Here is a 25,515-nt window from a genome sequence, read left to right on the forward strand (position 1 = left end):
TGGGGGGCGGCCGGCACGGGCGGCGACAATAGCCCATCGGCGCCGGGCGGCCCCGCGCCGGGCATGGAGGCCGAGGAGCTGCGCAGGTACCGGCGGGGGCTCGCAGCCGCGCTCGGGCCTCGCTGTGGGCATCGCCGTTGTCTTTCTCCTCCTTCCTCCCGGCCGCGGGAGGTGGGAGCCGCGGCCGGACGGCGGCGGCCCCCTCCCATTCTCCGCTTCCCGAGCCAGTCTTGGGCACAAAGGAGGGGCGGAAGGGAGCCGCTCCCGGGACGGGTGCGGGAGGAGGCGCGGCGGGATGGGCCCGGGGCCGTGCGCTGGCCCTGAGCGCCTCTGCGGGAGCGAGCGGGGGCCGGACGGAGGCGTTGAGCTGCGGGGAGCGTGGGACGCGATGCCGTGTCTGGGTGGGCACCGAGGAAGGCGCCCAGAACGAGGGCTTGGCGTGGGAGGGTACACAGCTTGGTAGTCGGCCGTACGTCCGGGGTCTGCGAGCGTTGCTGTAGGGAAAGTGGGTCTGTCGTGCGGTGGGGACGTGGGGGAAGGAGTTGCGTGTGTTTGTTTGGGGGTGGGCAGAAGGGGGAGGGTCGCGGGGCACTGGGGCCGCGTGGGGCGGGCGAGACAGCGCGGGGGGTTCGGAGCGCGGTGCGTGGAGGAGCGGCCGGTTTGATGGGGCGCCAGCGGGGAAGGGTCTCGCTGTGCGTGAGAGGACACAAGCTGAGGCCACTGTGTATAGAGGGGGTTTCAAAAGTGTTTAGGGTTTGGTTTTATTCCAGTGAACATACCTTTTTCTTTTCTCTCCCTTGCTTTTCTTTCATTTTTTAGCATGAACTGAAGAGGGTGTTAAGTCACCTTTTCCTTATCGAACTCAAAGTACTTGAGTGTTCCATAATATATACATCAATAACAAAAAATTGTGTTCCTCAACCCATGCAAGAAAAAAATAGCTCAAAAATGTATGTGAAGCTTAGAGGTAGGGATAAAAGCTCTCCTTCATCTCATTTCCCTGAGATAAGAGGACTTTTCCCTGCTACGGTGCAAATTTTCTTCTGTTTAAAGGGAATTTTATTCCCTTCACGAGAAGGAGACTTTACATATGCATAAAATAAGAAGGCATGTATTACAGGACATCTGGTCTTGGGTTAAATGCTTTCACACCTCTCTTACTTTATTCTTCTACTCAGTATAATTAAGCATTTATTACATTATTAACTAGATTCTACATGTCTCAGTTGTGTTTCACAATACATATCTGAGGATCGGTTTTGTTTGGTTCAGTAACTGCACAATGGAACTCTTCCAGCAGGGTAGGAGGTTTTTACTGTATTCTCAGGATCTCCTGTGACTTTGTTGGGCAACTTCCCCCAGAATCTTACAGGCAGATGTTCCAATTTATTCTCCTTCATTCAGGAGAAGTATTTGGTTCAAAATCAGTGGCCTGATGACAAGACTGTGGGCTGTTCTCGCATAAATCTGATTTAGAGCAGGATTCTTAAATATTCTTAAATACCCATCGCATAATAGAGAAAGGCTCCTTCTTTTGAGATATGTAGAATCACAGAATCGTTTAGGTTCAAAAAGCCCTTTAAAATCACAGAATCCAACTGTTAACCCAGTACTGTCATATCTACCGCTAAACCAGGTCCGTACATGCTGCATCTACACATCTTTAAATACCTCCATGGATGGTGACTCTGTCACTTCCCTGGGAAGCCTGTTCCAGTATCTTAACAATCCTCTCAGTTAAATACTTCTTCCTAATATCCAATCTAAACCTCCCTTGGCACAACTTGAAGTAGTTGCCTCTTGTCTCATTGCTCATCGCTTGGGAAAAGAGACTGACCCCCACCTCTCCACTACCTTCTTTCAGGCAGTTTAGAGAGTGGTCGTATCTCCTCTCAACCTCCTTTTCTCCAGACTAAACACCCCCAGCTCCCTCAGCTGCTCCTCATCAGACTTGTTCTAGAGACCCTTTACCAGCTTTGCCACCTGTCTCTGGACATGCTCCAGCACCTCGATTGTCCTTCTTGTAGTGAGGGGCCCAAACCTGAACACCGGTGAGGTGTAGCCTCACCAGCGCTGACTACAGGGAAACAATCACTTCCCTGGTCCTGTTGACCACACTATTTCTAATACAAACCAGGATGCCATTGGCCTTCTTGGCTAAACGGCCAATCTTATCCCATTTTCCATATATCCAAAAATTTATCTTGTGTTTTTATGAATAGCTTTGAGATTATAAAATTATTTTTATGAAATAATTACTGTTCATGAAATCTTTTCTCTCTATTTGTATAGCAGTAGAATCTATGGACAAGGAAGCAGCTGCATAGGTAGAAGAGAGTGACAGTACAAAGCAGAAGTTTGTTGGGGTGTGAGGGCTGTGTGCGACTAACAAATCTGTGGAGCAAAAGAGCTGTATAGGGAAAAATGTGTTTGTGCCCGGAAGGAGATTGAACCTGCGTGTGTGTGTGTGAACACATCCATGTAGAGTAAGTGCAATATTTGTGTTGAGATCCGGTGTGTGATAACTGGACATCTGCCAGACAATTTGTTAAAGCTGTTTAATAGTCTCCAGAGTAACTAATGCTGAGTGTATTCACAATGCTTTGTAGCCCGGAATTGAGTCATCCGTTCTGTATCATATCAGGTGAAGTAACTGATGTAACGTTAAGACAATCTAAAACTTGGGAAACCTGAAGTCCAAAGAGTTTTAACTTGCTTGTGTTGTAAATTTTCAGTGTGTTTAATGGTTTGCCTTGGTAAAGTGTACTACAGAGTGGGTTTTTTCAGAAGAAAAAAAAAAAGGGGGGGGGGCGGGGCTCTACACTTCATTGACAAATGTTGTGTTTCTTCCACATAACCATTCTCACGTAATGACTATAAATGTTGAGTTTCACATCACCTGATACCAGCCAAGGAGTGAATTTGGGTAACTTACTGCCTTGTTAACAGTCATTGGAGAGTGTAAATGTAGTACGTGCCAGCCTTTATAACAGTTGATACTTCCAATCTGTTTGGTACGTCACTAGATATCTAAACTGTTGATCAATTATTTCTTTCTTTCTATCTCTCTCTCTAAGATACTACGCATATCTTCAGCAAGCTCAAGCATTTTACACGTTCCCATTCCATCAGATGATGACTGCAGTGCCTAACACGGAAATCATGACTGAGCAGCCGACTCTAGAGGGCATCCCAGAGCCAAACATTGCCCAGGAGCCTCCAAAAGGTAGTTTGACAGCTGCGATAAGTGAGATTAAATGTTATCAATCAACTGAGGAAAAAGAATCATTGGTTCTGAACTGCTCTTTTAGATCTACTGGATTTCGTTTTCTCAGTGCTCTCAGAGGAAGTGCCAATGGACTGGGGAGGAGAATCAGGGTGAAGTAGAACTCGCAGGTTGAGATAAGAACAGTTTGATAATTAAAATGAAATAAAATATAATAATAACATTTATAATAACGTATGTCATAATAATTATAATTAAAAGGAGTGCAACAAAAAGAGAGAGACAAAAAACCCCGTAAAACCCAAGTGATGCCAAATGCTCACCACCTGCTGACTGATACCCAAGCAGTGATCTGCCACTCCCTACCAGCTCTCCCCAGTTTATATACTGGGCATGACATTCTGTGGTATGGAATAACCTTTCGACTAGTTCAGGCCAGTTGTCCTGGCCGTGCTTCTTCCCAGCTTGTTGTGTACCTGCTTAGCAGCAGAGCATGGGAAACTGAAAAGGCCTTGACTTAGGATAGGCACTACTTAGCAACAGCTAAAACATCAGTGTGTTACCTCATCCCATGTCTCATATCACAGTTTTTCTTATACTAAATCCAGAACACAGCCCTATACCAGCTACTGGAAAGAAAATTAACTCTGTCCCAGCCAAAACCTGGATATCTGGCATTGTTCATCTTTAATGACAATGTCTGGTTGGTAGGCACCTGATCAGCATGAGAGTTACGAGACCATTCCCCCACTTCATTTGAAGTACTCCAGCTGCTCTGAGTTTGACATATCTGTAACATTTTGCCATTACATGAAAAACCTCTCAAGTCTTCAAGGGGTGGGAATGAAAAGCTGCTTATGTGCATCACACAGTCTATGCCCTTCCAGTTACTTCTTCATTGTATCTAGACTATAGCTTGAGAACTGTTACTTACAGCTTTATTAAGCGGTTTCTCCCGTGGTGTGATGGGAATTTCACATGGCTTTTGTCCTCTTTTGTTGTTTGCACTCAGCTTTATTACAAGAAGAGCCCAAAAAAATGTGCAGACTTAGGGCAGTGTCCTGATAGCAACCATATCTCTTTCTTACCTGAGGGACATTTTCATCTAGGAATTTGGAAAATAAGATGAAGTCTCAGTTTTAAAGTAATAGATTACTTTGGCTCTTTGCTAAATATGTTTTCATAGTTTTCAAGTCGTGTTCTCCAGTTTGACATTATTAATGAACAAGGATAGAGAGCAGTTTCTGAGTGGTCATGTCATGAGCAGTACCTCTGCTCACTTGAGTCTCTAAGCTTTAAGGGCCAGAAGATGAGGAAAGTTTAAATGAGTCAACAGTGCCTACTTCATGTTTGCATTTTGTAAATAAAAATGAATGTTTGGTATCACGTGTTCAAGTTGAGATCCTGAAGGTCTCACACATTACCTTGCTCTGTGATGCACTGGACAGTACCTGTTCTGTAAACATTAAATTGTGAATAGCTGACTTAGCCTTCAGCCTATGTGTTTGTGTTCCTGACAAGTTTATACTTTACACTGTAGATAATCCATGAAACCTTTTGCATTTGACATACTGTTTGGTTTTTTCGGTATGTTGTGTAATCTGTCACAATCAACTTTCACATTTAGATGCCAACATGTGAATAGTAGACCAGAACTTGCTGTCACATTCCTTGGAACCTCCTAAGCTTTGATTTTTTTGGTGTATCACCCAAAAGCAGTGAAAGTGTTTCCAAAGGATTCTTGCATACAGGGCATAAACAACAGCACCTAGTCATGAAGTTATTTTTGGTTTATACACTTAAGCCAACATAGTTACCCGTGAGCAGTGTGTGTGCCTGTGGTACAGAGACACCCAAGCTAGCTCTGTGTTGAGCCTACAAAACAGATTCATCTGACAAATGCTTAAATGAATACATTTCCGCAGTAGATTTATCTGTCTGGTTTCTTTTTGTAGCCACACGTTTAACTCAGTCTTTTTGACTATCCACACAGCAACGTTAGAAATGTACAAAAAGGATATCTGCTCTATGTTTCAGAAGTTAAAAAAGGAGGAAGGAAAAGAAAAGCCAAAGCAACTGAGCCAAAGCAACCCAAAAAGCCTGCCGCTAAAAAAGAAAAATCAGCCAAGTCAAAAGGCAAACAAGAAAAGATCACAGATACTTTTAAAGTCAAAAGAAAAGTGGATCGTTTTAATGGTGTCTCTGAAGCTGAGCTTCTGACCAAGACTTTACCTGATATTTTGACCTTTGATCTGGACATTGTAATAGTAAGTAACTCTCAGTTAAAAGACGAAGTACAACAGTGAATAGTCTGTGCTCACTTACATTCCTTCTGCTCACATAGCTGCATTGCTTATATAACAAGATTTTGCAAGATAAAAGTCTATCAACTGTTTCCTGTGTGTAGAGCTGCTTTGCATTTTCTTTGCATTTCAAAAAGCATGGTAAGATAGTTCTGATTTCTGAGAAATCCAAAGCTTATGTATAATGCAGAGTCATGAGACTCATGACCCTTATTTGTCACTTTATTTACCAGAAGTGCTACAGCAGGGGCTGTAAAACACATTGTGATCTGTCCTTTTGGCATTGCATATCTAAATGAGACATCGCTATAAGATGGTCTAATTTTTAAAGTAATGACAGAAGGTACCATTAACACAGTTTTGTTTACTGACAGTAACTTAAAGAGAATTAAATAAGCGTCCTTACTGTAACTTGATTAAATTCCTGACTAGCGAGCCATGTTCTCACCACTAACGTGGACTGATATCTTTGTAGATTGGCATAAACCCCGGCTTGATGGCAGCTTACAAAGGACATCACTACCCTGGACCTGGAAACCATTTTTGTACGGTTTTGTTTTCCTTTCTTCTTCTGGAATTTGCAGAACTGTGTTAGGACTTGTGGCATTTTATTAAACTGGTTTGGGGTTTGGTTTCTGCTGGGTTTTTTCTGCAAGCAGAGAGAGATTTTGCTTTTAAGCACTGAAGAGTGATTTAAATCCCATAACTACTTCCATCAAATCCCGTATATCAAAAGGAGTAATCAGTGGTTCTCAATGTAGGTTTAGAATTGTCACATAAACACAGTATTACCAAATAACTTCTTGGCCTATTAGTGTGTAACATAAGGAATAACACTGAAATCTCTAGTACTTGAATTAGAAAGGATAAGTCAGTAGGCATAAATTTCCGATCTAAGATCAAATGACACACGTTTGCCCAAAAATGCATTTTGGCAAATCACTTTTCTTCTAAACAAGCTTCCTTACTGATGAAAAAGCAAAACCCATTGCCCTTTCCCAGCAGGCTATATATGCACCTAGCCTACCTGATTCCCCAGACATACATTTATTTTTTTCCCCGGGTGTTTTTCCACTCTAAGTAACATTTCCTGCAGCGTATACTCATCAAGAAAGTTCATACCTGAGCTCTGGTGAAATGCTCTGTCTTGCGTACCAGGAGCTGTTCCAGCTGGGGTAGTAGGGAGCTCCCCATAGGCTAATTTGCAGCCCTGTGATACTCCAGCCAAAACACTTCTGGTGGCCAGCAAACTTGTACATCAAGCTTGGAGATTTCTCTAGCGTGCTGCAGACCAGCCAGAGTAGCCAAGCAGCAGCCCAGATACACATGCTCTGACAGATCCAAGTGTTTGTAAACTTCCTGAGTAATTAGGAGCTCACTGTGGTTAATTTTTGCTGAAGAAAACTGCAGTGCAGATCACCCAGACTATATTTTTATATACTAAGCATGAATGAGTCAATGGGTTCTGTCAGAGAGGCCTAGCACAAGAAGAGACGGCAGCAGCAAGGTTGTAAAACAAAGCTGGCACCTTAGGTTTTTTTCCCCCAGAAATCCATGTTGATCACAATCACATTCATTCCCTGCCTAAGTAAACGGCAAAATCTAAAGCTCTGTATTAAACTTTGCAAATAAAAGACTGGTTTCCATACACAGGATCACGATGAGGAAATCACAGAATGGTAGGGGTTGGGAGGGACCTCCAAAGATCATCTGGTCCAACCACCCTCTTAAAGCAGGTTCACCTAGATCAGGTGACACAGGAACACATCCAGGAATTCCTGTTGTTCACCGGGGGACTTCTGTCCTCTCGCAGCAGATGATGTAATTTTGTCTATTTTAAACTTTTCTGGGTAGGGGCAATAGTCTTCCCAAATGAACTGATGCTCTGTTAAAATAGATTCTTCTTTTAGCATTCCAGTGCTCTGATAGTTGAGGGGGGTTTTGGTTTTGTCTTCTTTTCCTTAGAAAAATGCAAATGCATATCTTCCTACTTCACAGGGAAGTGTCTGTTCATGTCTGGTCTAAGCAATGAACAGCTGAACCATATGGATGACCACACCTTGCCCCACAAATACGGAATTGGATTTACAAACATGGTTGAAAGGACCACACCTGGCAGCAAAGACCTCTCCAGGTAGGATAACAAAGGGGAATATTGTGCTTGTTAATGAAGTAATAGTTGTGATTATAATTTTGAGTACTCTCTCCTCTAGCAAAGAGTTTCGGGAAGGAGGGCGAATTCTGATGCAGAAGTTACAAAAGTATAAACCTCGTATAGCAGCTTTCAATGGAAAATGTGAGAACCTTGACTTTTAAATTAATTTGTTCTGTCAGTAACTCGCTCTTTTTTTGATCCACTCATCCTGACTTTTGTTATGTTTTAGGTATTTATGAAATTTTTAGTAAAGAAGTTTTTGGGATAAAAGTCAAGAACTTGGAATTTGGACTGCAGCCACACAAAGTGCCAGATACAGAAACTGTGAGTATCAATACGGAGAAACAAACGCAGGGCATTTTGGTTATTTCAAAACTTAGGAAGTCTCAGGACTCGCACACACTTAATGGTAATGTCAAAGTTTGCCTGAAGTGTAAGGGATGAGAGAGGCTTTAACTTAAATAGAGAATGGAGACCAATGCAATTTTCAGACACATTTAATGCAGTTTCTTCAGACTTGCAGATGTAGGGCATCAGCTGAGGGCTATCTAAAATACAAACCAAACAGACATGCTTTTATGGTAAATGTCCTCTACTTCCATCTGAGTCTCTGTGTCTAATTCACTGTACGTTTGCAGTACTCAATTTTGGTACTGAACTCAACTGTGGCGGTAGTAATGTCACACCAGGGGAGAGAGAACAGTAAATCCATTGTTGTGCCACTGCTCGCTACAGCATTACTGTATCTGGGCATGTGCAAGCACTTCCATCAGACTCAGTCTTCTTAGGATGATTTGCATCTTGAAGTTAAATTAGACACTTAAGATAAAATATTTTGAGGCAAGATGCATTAGTCATAGACACATAGTCCTTGAAAAAATCTCAAGAGACCAACTATGTATCATCACAAACCAGTTTGGTTAATGTGTTCTTATAAACAGATTAAGGCAAAAAAAATGACACTGCCTACCAAGGTAGCTTATTCCAAAGCTTTGTTACCTCATGGGTTCAAAGGTTTGAGTTGGTTTTATTTCTATCCCAAATTACTAGTGCTGGAAGTTTAAGCTGTCCTTCTTTAAAGCTGAAGTATTGCCATCAGAGGCTGAAGAACTGTTGGTGATAAAGTGCTTGGTTCTTAAGTAGCACCTAAAGACTTCCACAGTAGAGGGATTTGTAAGAAAGATAAACAATTCTTTACTAGTACTTGTTCATAAATACTGCAGGGTAATAAAAGTATTGGATACAGTTCTTTTTTCCCCAAAATAACTTCATATCTTTAGTTCAGGCTGTTGGCAGAGATAGAGACATTCAAGTTGGCATCAGTCACACTAACTCCAGAGCTTCAGACCCTGACAAGCACGATGCAGATGCGCTTGGCCAACAAGCCAAGTTAATTAACAGGCCACGCCTCCCTTACTGGTTTGGGCTGTTTGCATGCTGCCACAGATTCCTCCGTGGGCTTTCTGTCTCAGCTCTGCAGTGTGCTCCACTCTTCAGCATACACTTGCACATTGTACTTCTGGCAACATGTCCTGGTACACATACTCCTTCAGGACATGAACAACTAACTGGTGAAAATTGTCCTTGCTTCAGCAGCTGATGATTGGCCCCTGTCTTCAGGACAAGACATGTAGCTGGCCAAGAAAAAGGAAAGGCTCCTTTTATCCTCTTCCACAACCACCTGTGGCATTAGTTGAAGTTAGGTTGAGGGGTTACAACAATGAGCTTAGCTGTTAAGGTATTCTCAATACACTAAACATTAACTCATAGCTGAGGGACCAGTAATGCTATTTTTCTTGCTCTTTGTCTCAAGCTCTGCTACGTTATGCCATCATCCAGTGCAAGATGTGCTCAGTTTCCTCGTGCGCAAGATAAGGTTCATTATTACATAAAGCTGAAAGACTTACGGGACCAGCTGAAAGGCATCGCGCCAAACACGGAGGTGCAGGAGGTGCAGTACACGTTTGACCTGCAGCTTGCACAAGGTACAGTGGTCGTTCTGTTAGTCCTTTAATAAAAATGTCATGTAACATATGACACAACTGGCAGTTTCCCGAGCAAAAACAAATCAAGGAACTGAGGGGCCCAGAACTGGACACAATATTCCAGATGTGGTCTCATGTGGGCAGAGTAGACGGGGAGGAGAACTTCTCTCAACCTACTACCCACAACCCTTGTAATATACCCCAGGATGCCATTGGCCCTCTTGGCCGCGAGGGCACATTGCTGGCTCATGCTCATCCTGCCGTATGCCATGAACCCCAGGTCCCTTTCCCCTCTATTACTCTCTAACAGTTCATTCCCCAACCTGTACCAGTACATGAGGTGGTTCTTTCCCAGATGCAAGACTCAACACTTGCCCTTATTGAATTTCATTAGATTTCTCCCCACCCAACTCTCTAGCCTGTCCAGGTCTCATTTAATGGCAGCACAGCCTTCTGCTACAGCCCTTATTATCTAAGGAGAACAGGGGTTATCTTGTAGGATGGTAGAACTACATTTGTTGGCTGTTTTTTTTCAAGTGTCCTGTAGTAAAAACTGTTCTTTGATGACTTTTATTCTGAATATTAATACTGAAAGCCTTCTCTTTTGGCAGAGGATGCTAAAAAGATGGCTGTCAAGGAAGAGAAGTATGACCCGGGTTATGAAGCGGCGTACGGCGGAGCCTACTGCGAGCGCGCGCCCTACGAGAGTGAGCAGTGCCACTTCTCCAACGGAACCGGTACAGTCCTCAAACTGCCCCTCGCCAGCACACACCAAGTGCCATCCACCTCATTCTTAAACCTCTATTTACGTTGTGACCTTTTGTTTTGGCAGCAAGCAATCCACAGTACTGCGAGGGCACATCCTCCTTTGGGGACGTTCCCAATGGACAGTGGATGACGCAGTCGTTTGCAGACCAGATCCCCGAGTTCAGCGCGGGACTGACGCAGGAGGGAGCGGGAGGCAGCGCCTGAGATGCAGTTGGTGGCTGCTGCTACTGCTGCTGCTCGGCTGTGCAGACATGCTGCAGTTTTAATGCAGTGCTCAAGAGTGGTACCTCGGTTGTCCCAACTGAAGTATTTTAATAGTATTTTATCTCCCCTAGTTATTTTATTCTAGTCCAAAGTTAAGTAAGTGTGTGGTAGGCTCAAATCAATGAACTTTAGATCATTTTTAAGGAACTGTCCAAACTGTTTGTTTTTTTTTTAAAAAAAAAAAGTTAGAGCCCTTTTTTGTATATTGAGTTTTATATTTAACGTATCCCATTGCTGGCAGCTTTTGACAAATTGCTTTCTCATGTGTGAACATATTTTTCGGGGCGTTAATTTTATTCCATCCATCATAATGTAGTAGTAACAGCAGCAGCAGCAGTATACTTTTTACTGATGCCTCAGTATTTGGAGATCTCATCATCCTTTTATATCCAGAGAGGAAAAGGGGAGATGTATCCTTACTTTACAAAGTGGTGTTTTTAATCCTGCACAGTTAAGCCAACTGTGCTTTTTAAGTCTTTTAGCTTCTTAAAAAGAGCAGGAAGTTGTGTTCTGCAGCTGTGAGTACTTTCTGAGTAGGAAGAGGGCGCTCTGTCCGGTTAGTGATGGTTAAGGAAGTAGACATGTCATCTCAAGTCACAACTCTGGGGAGGAAATTCAGTGTTGCAGAGAACAGGGCCTAAATATTCTTGCTGAAGAATATTCAGCAAGGTAAGGTGTCACTACCACTCCATCTCTTCCCCCCTTAAATTCTAATGTAAATAACTCAACCAACCACCAGAGGTGGTTCTTCAATTCTGTGGCATTTATGCTATCAGTCATTTCTGTGTGATTAGTCTCTTCACCTAGCCTTGAGCAGGAGACAACCCCTTTGAACAGTTTGCATTGCAGGGAGATGAAAGACCACACTCCCTGTAAAAACCTCGTACAGGTACATTGTTCACATGAGGTATAGTTCACACAGGGTGAAAGGGATTTAGCAACTTTTAACACTCATTTCTCTTCAGTCTGTAAGACCCTAGAGGGTGCTCTCCTCATTCCTTTTCCTATACTAAGTTAAAGGTAAAGGCAGCCATTCCATGAATAAGAAGTCAGCCATAGAGGCTCCAGCTTTCTTCCGAGGAATTTGCTTAAAAGGACGCACATTTTGGGCCAATAGTGGTGACTTGAGAAAGAAATGAGATTCCATGCTTGTGCCTAACCTTGATCTTTTTTCCCTCTTTTATCACGTGAGGAAGAGATGAAGTAAAAGCAATAAGCTGATAAGAACATTAAAGTTTTAATGATCATTATGACAGTAGGTGCTTCACATACTTGAAAAACAGATACGAGCAGTATCTCCACGGTGCATGCTGGTCCGAGATGCCTGTACTGCTGTGTTTTACCCTCTCCTCACAGCCAGTGACAGTTGTCACGCGTTGAGTGTAACTAGTTACTGTAGATTCCAATCCTGCTGGAGCAGCTCTCGCTGGTATCACACACACTGGCAACCTGTTGTGAGGCAGGCATGATGTTTACAGTTTTCTTCCCAAATTATGTGGCTTAATTCTGGGCATCTTAAATGAAGAAAGTGTGCATTTTGATTCTGATTGTGTCTGTTAGCTTCAGCATAAAGCTGTTCCATATATTGTCCAAAAGGTAGAAGAGTTGTCTTGTCTGTTATTTAAAGTGTACTGTATCACGTATTGCTGTTTACACAGACCTTTTCCTGCAGGTGCTCAAAGTATCTTGCATCAGGGATTTGTTACAATTCAGTTTTATTTTTCAATGAAATTAGAAGCATGTAATTAGCACTGCTGAGTATGTAGCACAGTAGGATGTAACTACTGTAAAGCTATCCTGTTTGATGGGAAGAGAAAGGGCTGTTCTGTAACAGTTTACCGACTAAGTTCTCTAGGAATAAAATACAATGAAATGTACAATGACCACCCCACTAAATAGTGCAGCTGTGTACTCCCTCAGAACTGGTGCTCTTTTCATTACAGTCATACAAACATTCTTAATCTGTCTTCAATGGATCAGTGTTCCACAATAAAATCAGGAACTGTACTGAAGAGTCTGAGAACCTGTTTTTGCATCTTGCTTATGGGGTCAAAACGTGACACACGCAGAGAGACCACAGAACAGAACTCTGCTCCTGGAAACACCACCCCAGTTCTCCTTTTGGGCTGATCAAGGGCGGCTGGGCCATCAAAAATGCCATGTATGTAGTACCGCAGGTACTACCTGTGTAGATTTTTCTACTGTCAGATTGGAGTCTTATTTACAAAAACCTGTCATCCACACATACTGTCTGGCACCAAATCTCATCTCTGTAAACATTCAATGGAAGTAAATTGTCATCCAGTAAACTCGTTTCCTCACCTTATGTAGACATCAAGTTCATCTGAGCTGTGTAGCCATCACTCCAGCCATAAGCACACAAAACTGATGGTTATTCACTCATATATTTAACAAATACTTAGTTTTCTAAAATCAGTTAATACACAACATGTTGCATCTCAAACTATTACATACTGCAAAAGATAGCTTATGGGGGCACTGACATGGTTTTGGCATCAGCTGTCAGGACGAGTCAACTTGAACTTCCCTGAGGGGTCGGGGATAAACCAGGTTTCCCAGAGATCGGTGTGAACACTGGGATAGTCCCAAGGTTTGTACCTCCCATTCCAATGAAGTAGTTTAGCTTCTTGAAGGAAATGCTCTGAGTAACGGGTATCAGGACTCCAACCTACAGGGGTAGATTAAAAAGAAATATCTTTTTTAATCCAGTTTTCAATAATGGGAGACACTAGAGTGAGTAAATTCATCTGGGTTTTTATAACAAGCCTGATTAGTATGGTTCCACCTGTTAATAGGCAACGAGTTGTATATGAGAGTAGTTTTGTTTAAGTTTTATTCCTGCATTGGCAAAAAAAAAATCCCACCAAGTTTCCTGTCTCATTAACACTTGGCATAGCTGGGGTTAAAAAAAAAAAAAAACAACCAAAAAGTCCCTAACTCCTCATTTTACTACACCAGCTAAGCCATCATCTTTTCCCCTGGGCAAGTCCCCACTCCCAGGTGAAAAGTAACATCATCCTCCAGAAGGCTGAACAGACCAATTCTGCTGAGCACCCTGTCTTCTTCTGCTGTGCCCACGAAAGGAGGGTCTGGGTTTTCTTCAATCTCTCACTATATTCAGATCTTTCATATATTCTTTCCATAGTTAATAGGTTTGCTGGTCTTCAAACATTTAACTTAGTCCTTGGCCTTTAATCTCCTGTAATGACTAACAAGGTTTCTGGTTTTTGCAGGGGTTGCTGTGTTTGCTGTTAGGATATTTGTGTAAGGACAGCGGTGGCACAGCCCCATGTCCTGCCCTGTGCTGCAGAAGGCAGGACTGGTGAGCACTGGGGGAAGCAGGGCTTACACAGTGTGGCTCTGAGGGAGGAACCAATGCCTTGAGGTACAGTAACTTAAGGTCCTGCCCTGGAATCTTACAAACCACTCATTTGATTTATCACAGAATCATAGAATGGTAGGGGTTGGACAGGACCTTTAGAGATCATCTAGTCCAACCCCCCTGCAGAAGCAGGTTCACCTAGATCAGGTCGCACACGAACGTGTCCAGGTGGGTCTTGAAGACCTCCAAGAAAGGAGATTTAGTTCAGCTGCAAATGGTGGGCAGGTAAACTCACCAAGATGCCTGATGTGCCACATCGGATTAATAGAGGAATACTTGTCATGGAATACAATCAGCATTGGAGAGGTTGCCACACCTCCCCCGAGGGTGCTGCTGTAGAGATTTTCCCTGCAAAATTGGGGAAAAAAAAAAAAAAGAGTTTCAAGACTCAATCAAAGAATCTTTGGTACAAAAGGCAGAAAATTAAACATAAGTATTCTTGCAAAATTCAGAATCACTTTGAACCGCCCAATTTCCAGCACACTCCTTCCTAATGCTGTTACCTGCTTGGATCTGCAACTCCAGTTCCCACCAAGTAAATTGTTGCCATCGAGCAAAACAGGAGTCAGACCCAGCATGACAACAGTGGCTTCTCCACATCACTTACAGACTACAAGGCCAACAAAGTTTACACTAGGAAAAAAAGCTATTAACATACAGGAATCAAACCTATTTTAGCCTGGTATCTTATAAAAATGTACTTTCCCATGTGTTTCCTTCCCTCTTTCTCTTTCTCCCCTCCCCCAGCTTTTAGATCCAGGAATTAACCTCAAATCGGATTTGTTAAAGTCTAGTTAAGTATGAATCAACAACTAAAAAGTAGCCATTTCCTATGAATTTTGTGATAAATCCAGGGCCAACCAACAGCCAAGTCACTGTAGGGAGGGGGACTGGGAGGTGACAGGCAGATATCCAGCCAGTCACAGAATCACAGAAACTTAAGGGTTGGAAGGGATCTCGAAAGATCATCTAGTCCAACACCCCTGCCAGAGCAGGACCACCTAGAGTAGGTCACACAGGAACTCATCCAGGTGGGTTTTGAATGTCTCCAGAGAAAGAGACTCCACAACCCACCCGGGCAGCCTGTTCCAGTGCTCCCTCACCCTCACAGGGAAGAAATTCTTCCTTATGTTTCTTTGGAACCTCGTTTGTTCCAGCTTATATCCATTGCCCCTTGTCCTATCATTGGCCATCACTTAGAACAGCCTGGCTCCATCCTCCTGACACCCACCCTTTACATTTTTGTAAACATTAATGAGATCACCTCTCAGTCTCCTCCAAGCTAAAGAGCCCCAGCTCCCTCAGCCTTTTCTCATAAGGGAGATGTTCCACTCTCTTCATCATCTTTGTGGCCCTGCGCTGAACTCTGTCCAGCAGCTCCCTGTCCTTCTTGAACAATATTCCAGATGTGGTCTCATGAGGGCAGAGTAGACGGGGAGGAGAACCTCTATCCACCTACTACCCACAGCCCTTGTAATACACCCCAGGATGCCATTAGCCTTCTTGGCCACGAGGGCACATTGCTGGCTCATGCTCATCCTGCTGTATGCCATGAACCCCAGGTCCCTTTCCCCTCTACTACTCTCTAACAGTTCATTCCCCAACCTGTACTGGCACATGGAGTGATTCTTTCCCAGATGCAAGACTCTACACTTGCCCTTGTTGAATTTCATTAGATTTCTCCCTGCCCAACTCTCCAGCCTGTCCAGGTCTCATTGAATGGCAGCACAGTCTTTTGGTGTGTCAGCCACTTCCCCCAGTTTAGTATTGTCAGCAAACTTTCTGACAGCGCCCTCTGTTCCCTCAGCAAGGTGAAGAACAGAGGTCAGCTGGTGGGTGAGGCCACTCCTGCTGTGGGAGGCTATGCCACAGCCCTTGCCCCACACAAAGGAGACCTGGCAAGTGCTGAGAGACACTGAAAAACCACAGAACAAAAAAAACCCAAAACCTCATAACCTCCCCTCAAAACTGTGTCTCAGCCACTAAGTGACTTGCTTCACTGTCATTTCAAAATCTACCAACATAAATCCAGGGAACACAAATTTATTATTAACGTGTAAAATCAAGTTTCTAGATAAATTCGCAGCAAGTTTTTTCCAACTCTTGGGCAGCACAGCAATAGCTTGTTGGGATAAGCCACATAAACAGAGTACTAGAAAGACATATCTGAAACTAGCAAGTAATAGACACAGTCCAATAGCATAAGTTCTTCAGTTTCAGTTTAGCCTTGCTAAATTTTAACTCATTGCAGAGAAAGAAAACAGATTCATCTGTAGGAAAAGAAGTGTCTTCTATTGGTATTTAAGAAATATGGTATCCAATTACATGACAATAGACCCCACACAAACAAAGAAAAGTTCCTCCGCCTTTAAGCCAGCCTCAGGAAGGGAAAGGAAGATTATAAGTGGCTTGATTATAAGTGGCTTGATCAGAAGTGAGGTTGGTAACTCAAAACAATGACCTGGTGTTCTCATTGTCCCTCAGGATTAAGTGGTTTGTGATGAAACCAGGGACTAAGATTCCAGGTGGCCATTTCCTGGTATAGAATCAGTTAAATTTTAGCAGATAGAAATTCTGGAATGTGAGTTACTTCGCTTGGTGAGACCTCAAGGAAAGACTTCTTGGATTTAAAAAACTTTTAAGAGCTTTTAAACAGAAAACAAAATTGTAAACTGAGTGTTAAAAGTAAAGTTCAAAGCTATATTTTTGCACATACTCCACATTTCTCTGCATCCACTTTTCCAGCTGCTTTGTAATTCGCTGATGTTTCCATTCAGTCATGTTAGCAACAATTAGTCCTGGATTAAAGGAACAGGTGCTGGGGCTGATGCCAAGATCTCTAATTGCTTGCTTTCTGTAGTCCAGGAATCCCATGTACGTGTTCTAAGTAGAAAGAAAAACAACATGTTTATCCCCCATGAATGTCTATGAAGATAAGTGTAAATGTATTTGCATACTACTCATGAGGAGATGGAATATGCATTCCCAGAGCTGAATTGCTAGATGAGGGTTACCTGTCTTGATTTCCATATGGTACATGGCTGAAAGGCAGCCTGAATTTCAGCCTTTCTATGCTACTGAATCTCTTTTTCCACAGTATTGTTGTTCCCTGGGCATTTAATAAAGCTCTTCCCCTACCACATGTCTGCCTTTCCGTAGCTTCCCGCTTGTGCAGCTGAAGCGTCAGAGGGACTGACTCACTGACAATTCTGGAGAACTCAGCTCAGGAATTAGCCTTTAAGCTTGTTTTCTTAAGTTTTGTTCCCAATTTGACTAATATGCTCTGTATTCATTAGATGTTCCCTAAGTGCTCATTATCTACTACTGGCAAAATACCAAGCAGAATGTAGCAGAATCCAAAGAATAAGAGAGATTTAAATTATTACAGGGAACAACTCTGCATAGCATTACATAGTCAGTACATCGTACAAAAAGGAGTTCTTGACTATCTATAAAACTATTACAAAACTAGAAAACAACCACATAACATTCACTTTGGGAAAAAATAAACATTCAATCATCTTACATTTGGGGGTAAATACTTTCCTTATTAGAATTCCAAAATGGCACCTTACCTGCATCCCTACACTTCTAACCACTTCATGTGTAGAAGGCAGATCACAATCATCTGAAAAAGCAGCAGCATGCCCAGGAGCTAACTTGGTTTCATAGAGTTCCTGGATGTCACCTGATTACAGAGAAGTCAAAAGCATAAGAAAAAAATCTACTGCACTGCTACTGAGGTGATAGGATAACTTCTGTTCTCATCTCTGTTACAAAACATACCCATCTTATGGAGTATCCCAGGTATTAATGAAGGCTGAACTTTGAAATATGGGACAATTTTTCAAATTGGAGTCCCAGACTCGGATGCCTAAGGTCCATCTTTATACACTATCATCAGTATTCAATATATCCATATTGTGATCTTAATGTCTAAAATCAGCTACAGAGAAGACAATTACACTGTTAAGAGCCTGGTTACAAAGTTTTACATTCACAGAGTTTGTCTTTGGAGAGGGAGGACACAAGACAATTTCTCTCAACATTTTCAGGCCCTCCAAAGTGACACTTTGATATGATGTTTTTCCTCGTGTCGTATTTATACTTCCTAGTAAGATACCTGGATTCTCAGCACTGACCAGTAGAAATGTGACTGCCACACTTGACCATCCCTGGTGGCTTCACAGACCACTCAACTCCTTCCTAGTAGAGGGAAAATAACAAAGCATCTCACTTACCACCTGACTAGCAGGCACCCAGTTTCAGGGCAGGTGGGAAGCACAGCCCTGCCACAGCAATTGAGTGTGTTTGCATCCACACCCCCTGCAGCTACCAGCTCTGCTGCTGGGTATGGCTTAGTCACAGAGAAGATTCATTATCTTGAAAGGTCAAGTGTGGCCCAGTAGCCTGAGGTGAGCTCGTTGAAAGGTTAGTAACTGAAAACATTCCCCACATTGCAAACAGTGGGACTGCTACTTCTGGAATAAGCAGAGATTATTTATTTGTCTAAACGCATCAGCTGGTTGCAAGACTTGGTTTAGAACTCACGTCCCACCAAGATACAGAATTGGAAATAATGGGACACTTGATTGCTGAGGATCAACATGCCTTGCCAAATATTTTCTCCTGATTCTAAAGAACTTCTGCTTTTCAAGAGAAAAGCAGGAAAAAAACACCCAAACAATTCTTGTCTGCCTGTTCAACGAGTTTCATTATTAATGCTTTGCAGAAAGCAACAGCCAATAAATAAATGATCTCAAAGCTAAACCCCCCAAACTCTATTTGCTCCTTACCCTGAAAGAAGTCTCACTGTTCTCACTGCAGAGACATCTGGCAGAGAGTGCAGTCCCATGTGACAACTAAGACTTGAGGAGCAGCTGCCAGGATGGGCCCTCTCCCTCCCCCTCCCTCCCAAATGTCCATCTCTCTTCCCCTCTTCTCAGCCTAATGATTTTGTGGCCCAAGGGTGAGCAAGATGAGCTGAGGAAAAGGAGGAAAAAGAAGGATTTTTTTTTTTAGAAAAAGTTTGGTGTTGTGGTGAGGGTTTTTTGGGTGCTGTTGGTCTTCTGCCAGGTCAACCAGCTGAGTCAGCATTTTCTGCAGCTGCGCAACTGTAGTCTGCAACAGAGGCTGCCTGGGGACAGAAGAGGCCACTTCCTCAGCAGCAGCCTACCTGTAACAAGAAACTGTAACTGTTCATGTTACCAGCTGTAACACCAAATTGCACCTTTATCCTGTGGCTCCAGAAACATGTCAGCTGACATCAGGTGACACCCCTCATCAGAGAGAAAGCCCTACCTCCCTGCTTCTCCCAGCCACACTGCCTGTGACTGCCTGTTGCCAGAGAGCAACTTGAGGCTGAAAACAATCACATTTCTGGTGAACATCTGTGCAGGTGCAAGGAGGGACACAGGGGAAGAGATGGGCACAGCTTAAAAGTGCCCTCGAAACCACAGTGTGAAGACTTTGAAAATCTTTCAAAGAGTTCAATATTGCTATTGCCCATCAATGACAGAACAAGACCAGAAAGCAGAGACAACCACTGGAAACATACGTATTGTAAAAGTGTGACATCAAGTCTACTGCAAACTAATGGGACAGGCAGAGCAGATTAATAACATTTTACAAAGCAGTTCATAGTGGCTCCTTTAAGTGTAGATGTCCTGACATCTGCCACTAAAGAGTCCTTTCCAAAGGAAATTTGCGTTAGACCATCTCTTGAATGTTTAACAAGAGCTAAAATGGTTTTGTTGTCCCTTTCTACTGGACTTGGCTAGAACAGACTTAATTTTCTTCACAGCAGCTTGTAGGGTGCTGGGGTTTAGATTTTTGACCAAAATGGTACTGCTAGCACACTAATGTCCTAGCTTTTACCAGACAACTGCTTGCACAGCACCAAGGCCTTTCCTGTTTCTCACTCTGTCCCCCAAGTGAATAGCCCTGGGGTGTGCAATAGCCTTGCAGGGTACATCACCAGGCAGACAGCTCAAACCAACCAAAATGCCATTCCATCCCACGTAACATTTTGTTTGGCAATAAAATGGAGAAGAGGCGGTCTGGGGTAGTTAGTCAGCTTTTGCTCAGGAACTGGCCAAGTGTCAGTCTGCCCACTGGAGGTAGTGAGTGATTGCCTTTACCTCACTTGTTTTGTTCTCTCTCTTCTTCCACTTACCCTATACTTATTACAGAATCACAGAATAATAGGGATTAGAAGGGACCTTTAGAGATCATTCAGTCGAACCCCCCTGCTAAAGCAGGTTCACTTTGATTGGGTCACACAGAAACACATCCAGAGCAGGAGACTCCACACCCTCCCTCTGCAGCCTGTGCCAGGGCTCCCTCACCCTCACAGCAAATAAGTTTCTCCTCATGTTCCACTGGAACTTCCTGTGTTTCAGATTGTGCCTGTTATTCCTTGTCCTGTCACAGGACACCACAGAAAAAACTACTTACCTAGAGGAAGAGTATCAAGATAACAGAGTATCTATAAACATTGATAAGATCCCCCCTCACACTTCTCCAGACTAAACAGCCCCAGTTCCCGCAGCCTTTCCTCATAAGGAAGATGCTCTAGTTCCCTGATCATCTTGGTGGCCCTGCGCTGGACTCTCTCCAGAAGTTCTCTACCATTCTTGAATTGGAGAACCCAAAACTGGACACAGTACTCCCGATGGGGCCTCACCAGGGCACAATTCAACATTTGTTTGTTTGTTTTATTTTATCCCTCAAGTTTTCTTGCTTTTACACTTCTTTCCTCCTCCTCCATCCTGCGGCAGGTGGGGGTGGGGCAATGGGGAGTGAGTGGCTGTGTGGTACTTAACTGCCCTCCAGGATTAAACTGCAACACTCCAATTCAAAAGTGTTATAAAATTACAAGAAAACAATATGCAAAACAAGCAAGGACAACAACTCTGCAGATTAAAAAAAATCCATACATTAATACTTTTTAAAGTAACTGTTCCTCTAATAAGATTTCTTTGTAGGAAAAAAGCAAGATTTGTCATGACTTGCGTATCTTCTAACTGCTCCCATTTGTCTCGGAACTCTGAAATCTTTGATCCTGATTCTGCAAATTGCTGTGGATTCTGAGTTGAAGATGCTGATCAAAATTGAATTTTGTGTGGAATTTGAATCCTCTTATTTGAGTAAATTCCTCTTGTCTCAAGAACAGTGATTCTGGATTAGGAACACTTTTGGGAATTGGAATACTAGGCAGGACATGCAAGTCACTTAACAATTAATATTGCAGCATCTATGTGAAATTCACGACACCTTTCAGCAATTGACCAGATTGAATTAAAATTAAACCCATCCATACAATTTTGATCTAAATCAACTATTCAAAAGATATATAGAGGGAAGGTCTTTTGTCTTTCCTTTGAATAAACAGGTTCTTTGAATTTCTTCTGAATGCAACACTCCTAGCAGCTGTTTTTCTTTCCGTTATACCTCATGTTTCCAAACAACTGTAAAAGCTGCAATAACTTTAATTCTGCTAGAAACTGCTTTTTAGATGATAGCTTACCTTGAACTATGATATCATCATCCAAATATATTACTTTCTCATGTTTCTGGATAAGCAGAGGAAGATAAAATCTAACAAAGTTCAGCTATTAAAGAGAAAAAAAGGGTAAAGACTAAATGGTAATGCTGTTTAATATAGTAGTAGTAAGCTTCTGACTCTATTAACAAGCAGCTTTAATTTGTGTCTTTATTGAGTACTACCCAGTGATTATTTGCTTCCTCTCCCTCTATATCCCGAATCCGTTATTATTTACCCCTAACCAAGCAGCCCAAACCAGCTGTTTCTTCGCAGAACCACACAATCATTAAGGTCAGAAGGGGCCTTTTGAGATTACCTTGTCCAAGACTGCACGTAGTATTTAGGGTGAGGGAAAGCTATGGATTTGTATTGTGGCATAACAATGTTCTCTATTTTGATCATTACTGCTTTCCTAATAATTTCTAACATCTGGATTGCCTTTTTCTGACAGTCTGTAATATTCAGATTAGTCATTTGCCTGTGAATTAACCCTGGACATGGGCAGAATGAAGCCAACTCAGCATCATGGAGGCACAAAGAACACTATTAGATTTTTCCTCCAATAAACTGAATTTATTATTAAAGTTATGTCATATTTAAATTACCAAGTGTACGTCACCAAATAATGAGGTCCCAGGAAGACAGACAAGTTGCAAGGAACTCGTTACAGTACACTTTTCCGTCTTGAATGAGAGTGTAGCGTTTTGACCTGATGTGGTTTCTCTGGCTTACAATCCCCGAGTGTAAGGGAACAGAGACCTAAGACATTTCAAAGCCTGTAATAAGTGTTAAACCCCTGAACATTTGTTATGCAGTGTTCATTTACTCACAGGCTGCAGTAGCTCAGGACGTGATGCATCTTGTCTGATTTTTCCTTTTAGTACCATGGGGTTGAATTCAACAACCTTAAACTTTATTTCTTTCAGTTTAGAATTTTCAATCCATTTTCTGTGATCAAAAAAAAAGTGATAAAAGAAATACTGTTTGTGTGGCAAATACTTCTAGTACTAAATTCACAGACTTACAGGAGAAAAGAGACTTCAAAAGCTCACTTAATCTATTCTATCCCAAGATAGAATTACTTATCTATACAACTATTGCACATGGATATTTAACCTGTTCTTTAAAAAAAAAAAGCCAAACAAAAACACACAAAAAAATCAACAAAGCAAACATCCCACGTCACTGCCAAAACCAGAGTCCACACATTACTCAAACAACCCATTTTTAACTATCATTAGCATTAAATGCTATTTTACTAGGCTTTCTTGCTATATTTTTTCTTATGCTATCCACAGTACTTTTAAAGCAGCACTTAAGTTTTCTCCCTTTTACAGTTTTATGTCTTTCAAGATGACTGCCACATCATCTCCTAACCATATTTTCTTTAGACTAATTTCTCCATTATTTTATCAGATTTCTTGACATCATTGCTTACTGTTCTCCTCTGACCTCCATTCTAAATCCTGGAGGCACCTAAAAAGAAAGCCTCACTTTTTCTGATGTGTTAATAATGTCTGCAAGATCAGAAAAAGCTTTCTCATTTCCCCTGCAGTCATGTGTCAACATTCAACACGTACATCCACTATGATGCATGCCTTTTTAATTTTTTCTCTCTTTTTTGGGGGCTGGGGGAGAATCAGTGTGATCAGTTATCCATCGTAATTCTGCAGTTTTCCAGATAAGTGGTACCAAACTCCTGCTTCACTCTCAAGCCAATAAAATCATAGAATGGTAGGGGCTGGAAGGGACCTTTAGATATCATCTAGTCCAATCCCTGTGCAGAAGCAGGGTCACCTAGATCAGGTCACATAGGAACATGTCCAGGCGGGTCTGGAAGACCTCCAAGGAAGGAGACTCCTCCACAACCCCTCTGGGCAGCCTGTGCCAGGGCTCCCTCACCTCAACAGTGAAATAGTTTTTTCTTATGTTTAGGTGGAACTTTTTGTGTTCCAGTTTCATCCCATTACCCCTTCTCCTGCTGCTAAATACCATAGAAAAAAGGGATGTCCCAACCTCCTGACACCCACCCTTTACATATTTGTAAATGTAAGATCTCCCCTCAGTCTCCTCCAGATTAAACAGCCCCAGTTGCCGTAGCCTTTTCTCGTATGAAAATCAGCTCTTCCCACCTATGTTACCTTGTTATTATCTCTACTGAATTTCATCACATTTTACAATTCATTTTTTTAATTCATCATGATTAGTTTGTCTTGTCCTGTTCCTCAGTATACCTGCTGTCTTTTCTGGCTTCATGCCAATTGCAGATACCTAAAGAACATTCTCCACTTTTCTCTAGGTCACTGATGAATTGGATGGGAATAATTCCCCGTGGAACTCCACTCTTCCATCTTTTCCCTTTTACACAAATTGTGGGAAGTGCAGTAGCCTGAGGTGGGAACTGCTAAGAAATCTGCTTTAATTTGGTTAACACCTTCCCGCTCTTTTAGTCCACATCTGCAAATTTCAGCACTCAAATATGCCTTCATTACAAGCTTCTTCGGGCCTCTATTTCAAACCTTTAATACATCTTCTTACTTGAAATTTGCTTTAAACAGTTTTTCTACACTGAAGCTTAAGACACTGTGCCAGATAAGTGCTAAGAGCCACAAAATGGGATTGTGACAAGTAAGCACGCATATACTTATTACAGACTCTTCTGCAGCCAACCTGCATGAGGCAGAGAGGCATGGGTATGGGCATGGTCTGGCTGTTTCACACCCCTTTACACCAGTCAGGGCCTTTGTGTACGGCAAAATGGTCCTTCTTCCTACATGTGGAGAATCCTGGGGATGGCTATCAACAGCACTACTTGAATAAAAGGGAGAAATCTTTCCCTGAAAGGTCCTACAAAGTCTGTGCCCAAGCTGAGGAGAACAATCAACCTGGTCCTAACAACAGTATGAAACAAAATCAGGCTGATATCTACCGAATATGCGGGATGGTAGTCTTCAGCCCAACTATGTAGAACAACACATTGGCCTCTGTGTTGCTGTAGATGCTATTGATTGCTGCTACAGCTGCACCCATTCTACCTGCAGCAGCACAGATTACAACTGGGATTTCTTCTTCCATTTCCTCAGGACTCTCCAAATCAACTACAAGAAAGAAAAAAAATCTATGCATTATAACAGAAAATTAAGAACCTTTTAATTTCAGATTTGAGTGATGAGGATGTAGTTCCATAAGCAGTTCCATAATCACCCCATTTCCTTAACACATCCTATACACACCCACACCTGACAAGACACTCAGCATGGGCTGTCGCTAACCCAGAGCTACCTGCAGGTTGACTGTAGTGTTGGATGCCTACAAACAGAACTTATAACAGAGTTTTTGGCATCTTCTACTCAGCAGGGGCACAATTCAGGGGCCTGTCCTCCATGTAGCTGCATATTCACATGAAACCTGAAGAAGTTTGAATACCTTTGAGACTTCTCAATTATATTTAGTACAAATTGAGAGATAGGTTCCAAAAATTATCAAAGAAAAGAGGTAAATTGAAGAGACAATGCAATTGCAAGAGCTTCACTTTTTTAGAATGCAGGCTAGGAAGGAACAGGATGAAATTTTGTACCACCAGGAAGATGCTAATGATAAAAGGAAAAAAATCTAAACAATGCTGATTTAGTTCATATTACTGCTAAGGAAGATTTTTATCCCTAGCACTGATTAACTTACAGAACTTATATGGATATATTACACTGGTTAAAACATAACCATTAAACTCATAACAGCCCTAACAGAAAAAACCTACACTGAAAAAAAAATGGTTCATACCAAGACCAAGATTGCTTTTCTTAGGAACAGTGAATCGGCTATTAAGATAAACATTTAACACCAGTCCAACCTCACCAGTCCTAGT

At 42.3% G+C, this 25,515-nt stretch overlaps 2 protein-coding genes across 3 annotated transcripts in view; one reads left to right on the top strand and one right to left on the bottom strand.

Annotated features, from left to right (window-relative positions):
- TDG (thymine DNA glycosylase) lies at positions 1-12,713 on the top strand. 2 transcript variants are annotated; one of them, XM_062011250.1, is made up of 10 exons: positions 1-86; positions 3,078-3,226; positions 5,264-5,493; positions 6,005-6,074; positions 7,528-7,663; positions 7,743-7,825; positions 7,914-8,008; positions 9,498-9,669; positions 10,281-10,406; positions 10,502-12,713. In XM_062011250.1, the coding sequence occupies exons 1-10, from the start codon at positions 64-66 to the stop codon at positions 10,639-10,641; spliced, it is 1,224 nt and encodes a 407-aa protein (XP_061867234.1). In that variant the 5' UTR covers positions 1-63; the 3' UTR covers positions 10,642-12,713. The 2 variants fall into 2 exon arrangements, with proteins under 2 accessions (XP_061867234.1, XP_061867242.1); XM_062011258.1 differs by lacking the exon at positions 1-86 and adding an exon at positions 2,295-2,486.
- The window catches only part of GLT8D2 (glycosyltransferase 8 domain containing 2), a 19,814-nt gene continuing 6,263 nt past the window's right edge, over positions 11,965-25,515 (bottom strand). The window contains exons 4-10 of the mRNA XM_062011271.1: positions 24,580-24,748; positions 22,481-22,598; positions 21,633-21,717; positions 17,680-17,792; positions 16,821-16,987; positions 14,340-14,452; positions 11,965-13,390 (exon numbers count right to left, since the gene is read on the bottom strand). Of these exons, the coding sequence (XP_061867255.1) occupies positions 13,218-13,390; positions 14,340-14,452; positions 16,821-16,987; positions 17,680-17,792; positions 21,633-21,717; positions 22,481-22,598; positions 24,580-24,748 (938 nt within the window). The 3' untranslated portion in view covers positions 11,965-13,217. The remainder of the gene's footprint in view (positions 13,391-14,339; positions 14,453-16,820; positions 16,988-17,679; positions 17,793-21,632; positions 21,718-22,480; positions 22,599-24,579; positions 24,749-25,515) is intronic.

Source organism: Colius striatus, chromosome 1 (genome assembly GCF_028858725.1).
Source record: "Colius striatus isolate bColStr4 chromosome 1, bColStr4.1.hap1, whole genome shotgun sequence".
NCBI classification, from domain to species: Eukaryota; Metazoa; Chordata; class Aves; order Coliiformes; family Coliidae; genus Colius; species Colius striatus.

What these genes read in the sequence shown, in the direction of transcription:
- TDG (XM_062011250.1), top strand. Translation starts at nt 64, where the DNA reads ATGGAGGCCGAGGAGCTGCGCAG. An exon ending in TGCCCAGGAGCCTCCAAAAG is followed by an intron (nt 3,227 to 5,263) that starts GTAGTTTGACAG and finishes TCTATGTTTCAG; the next exon opens with AAGTTAAAAAAGGAGGAAGG. An exon ending in TTGATCTGGACATTGTAATA is followed by an intron (nt 5,494 to 6,004) that starts GTAAGTAACTCT and finishes ATATCTTTGTAG; the next exon opens with ATTGGCATAAACCCCGGCTT.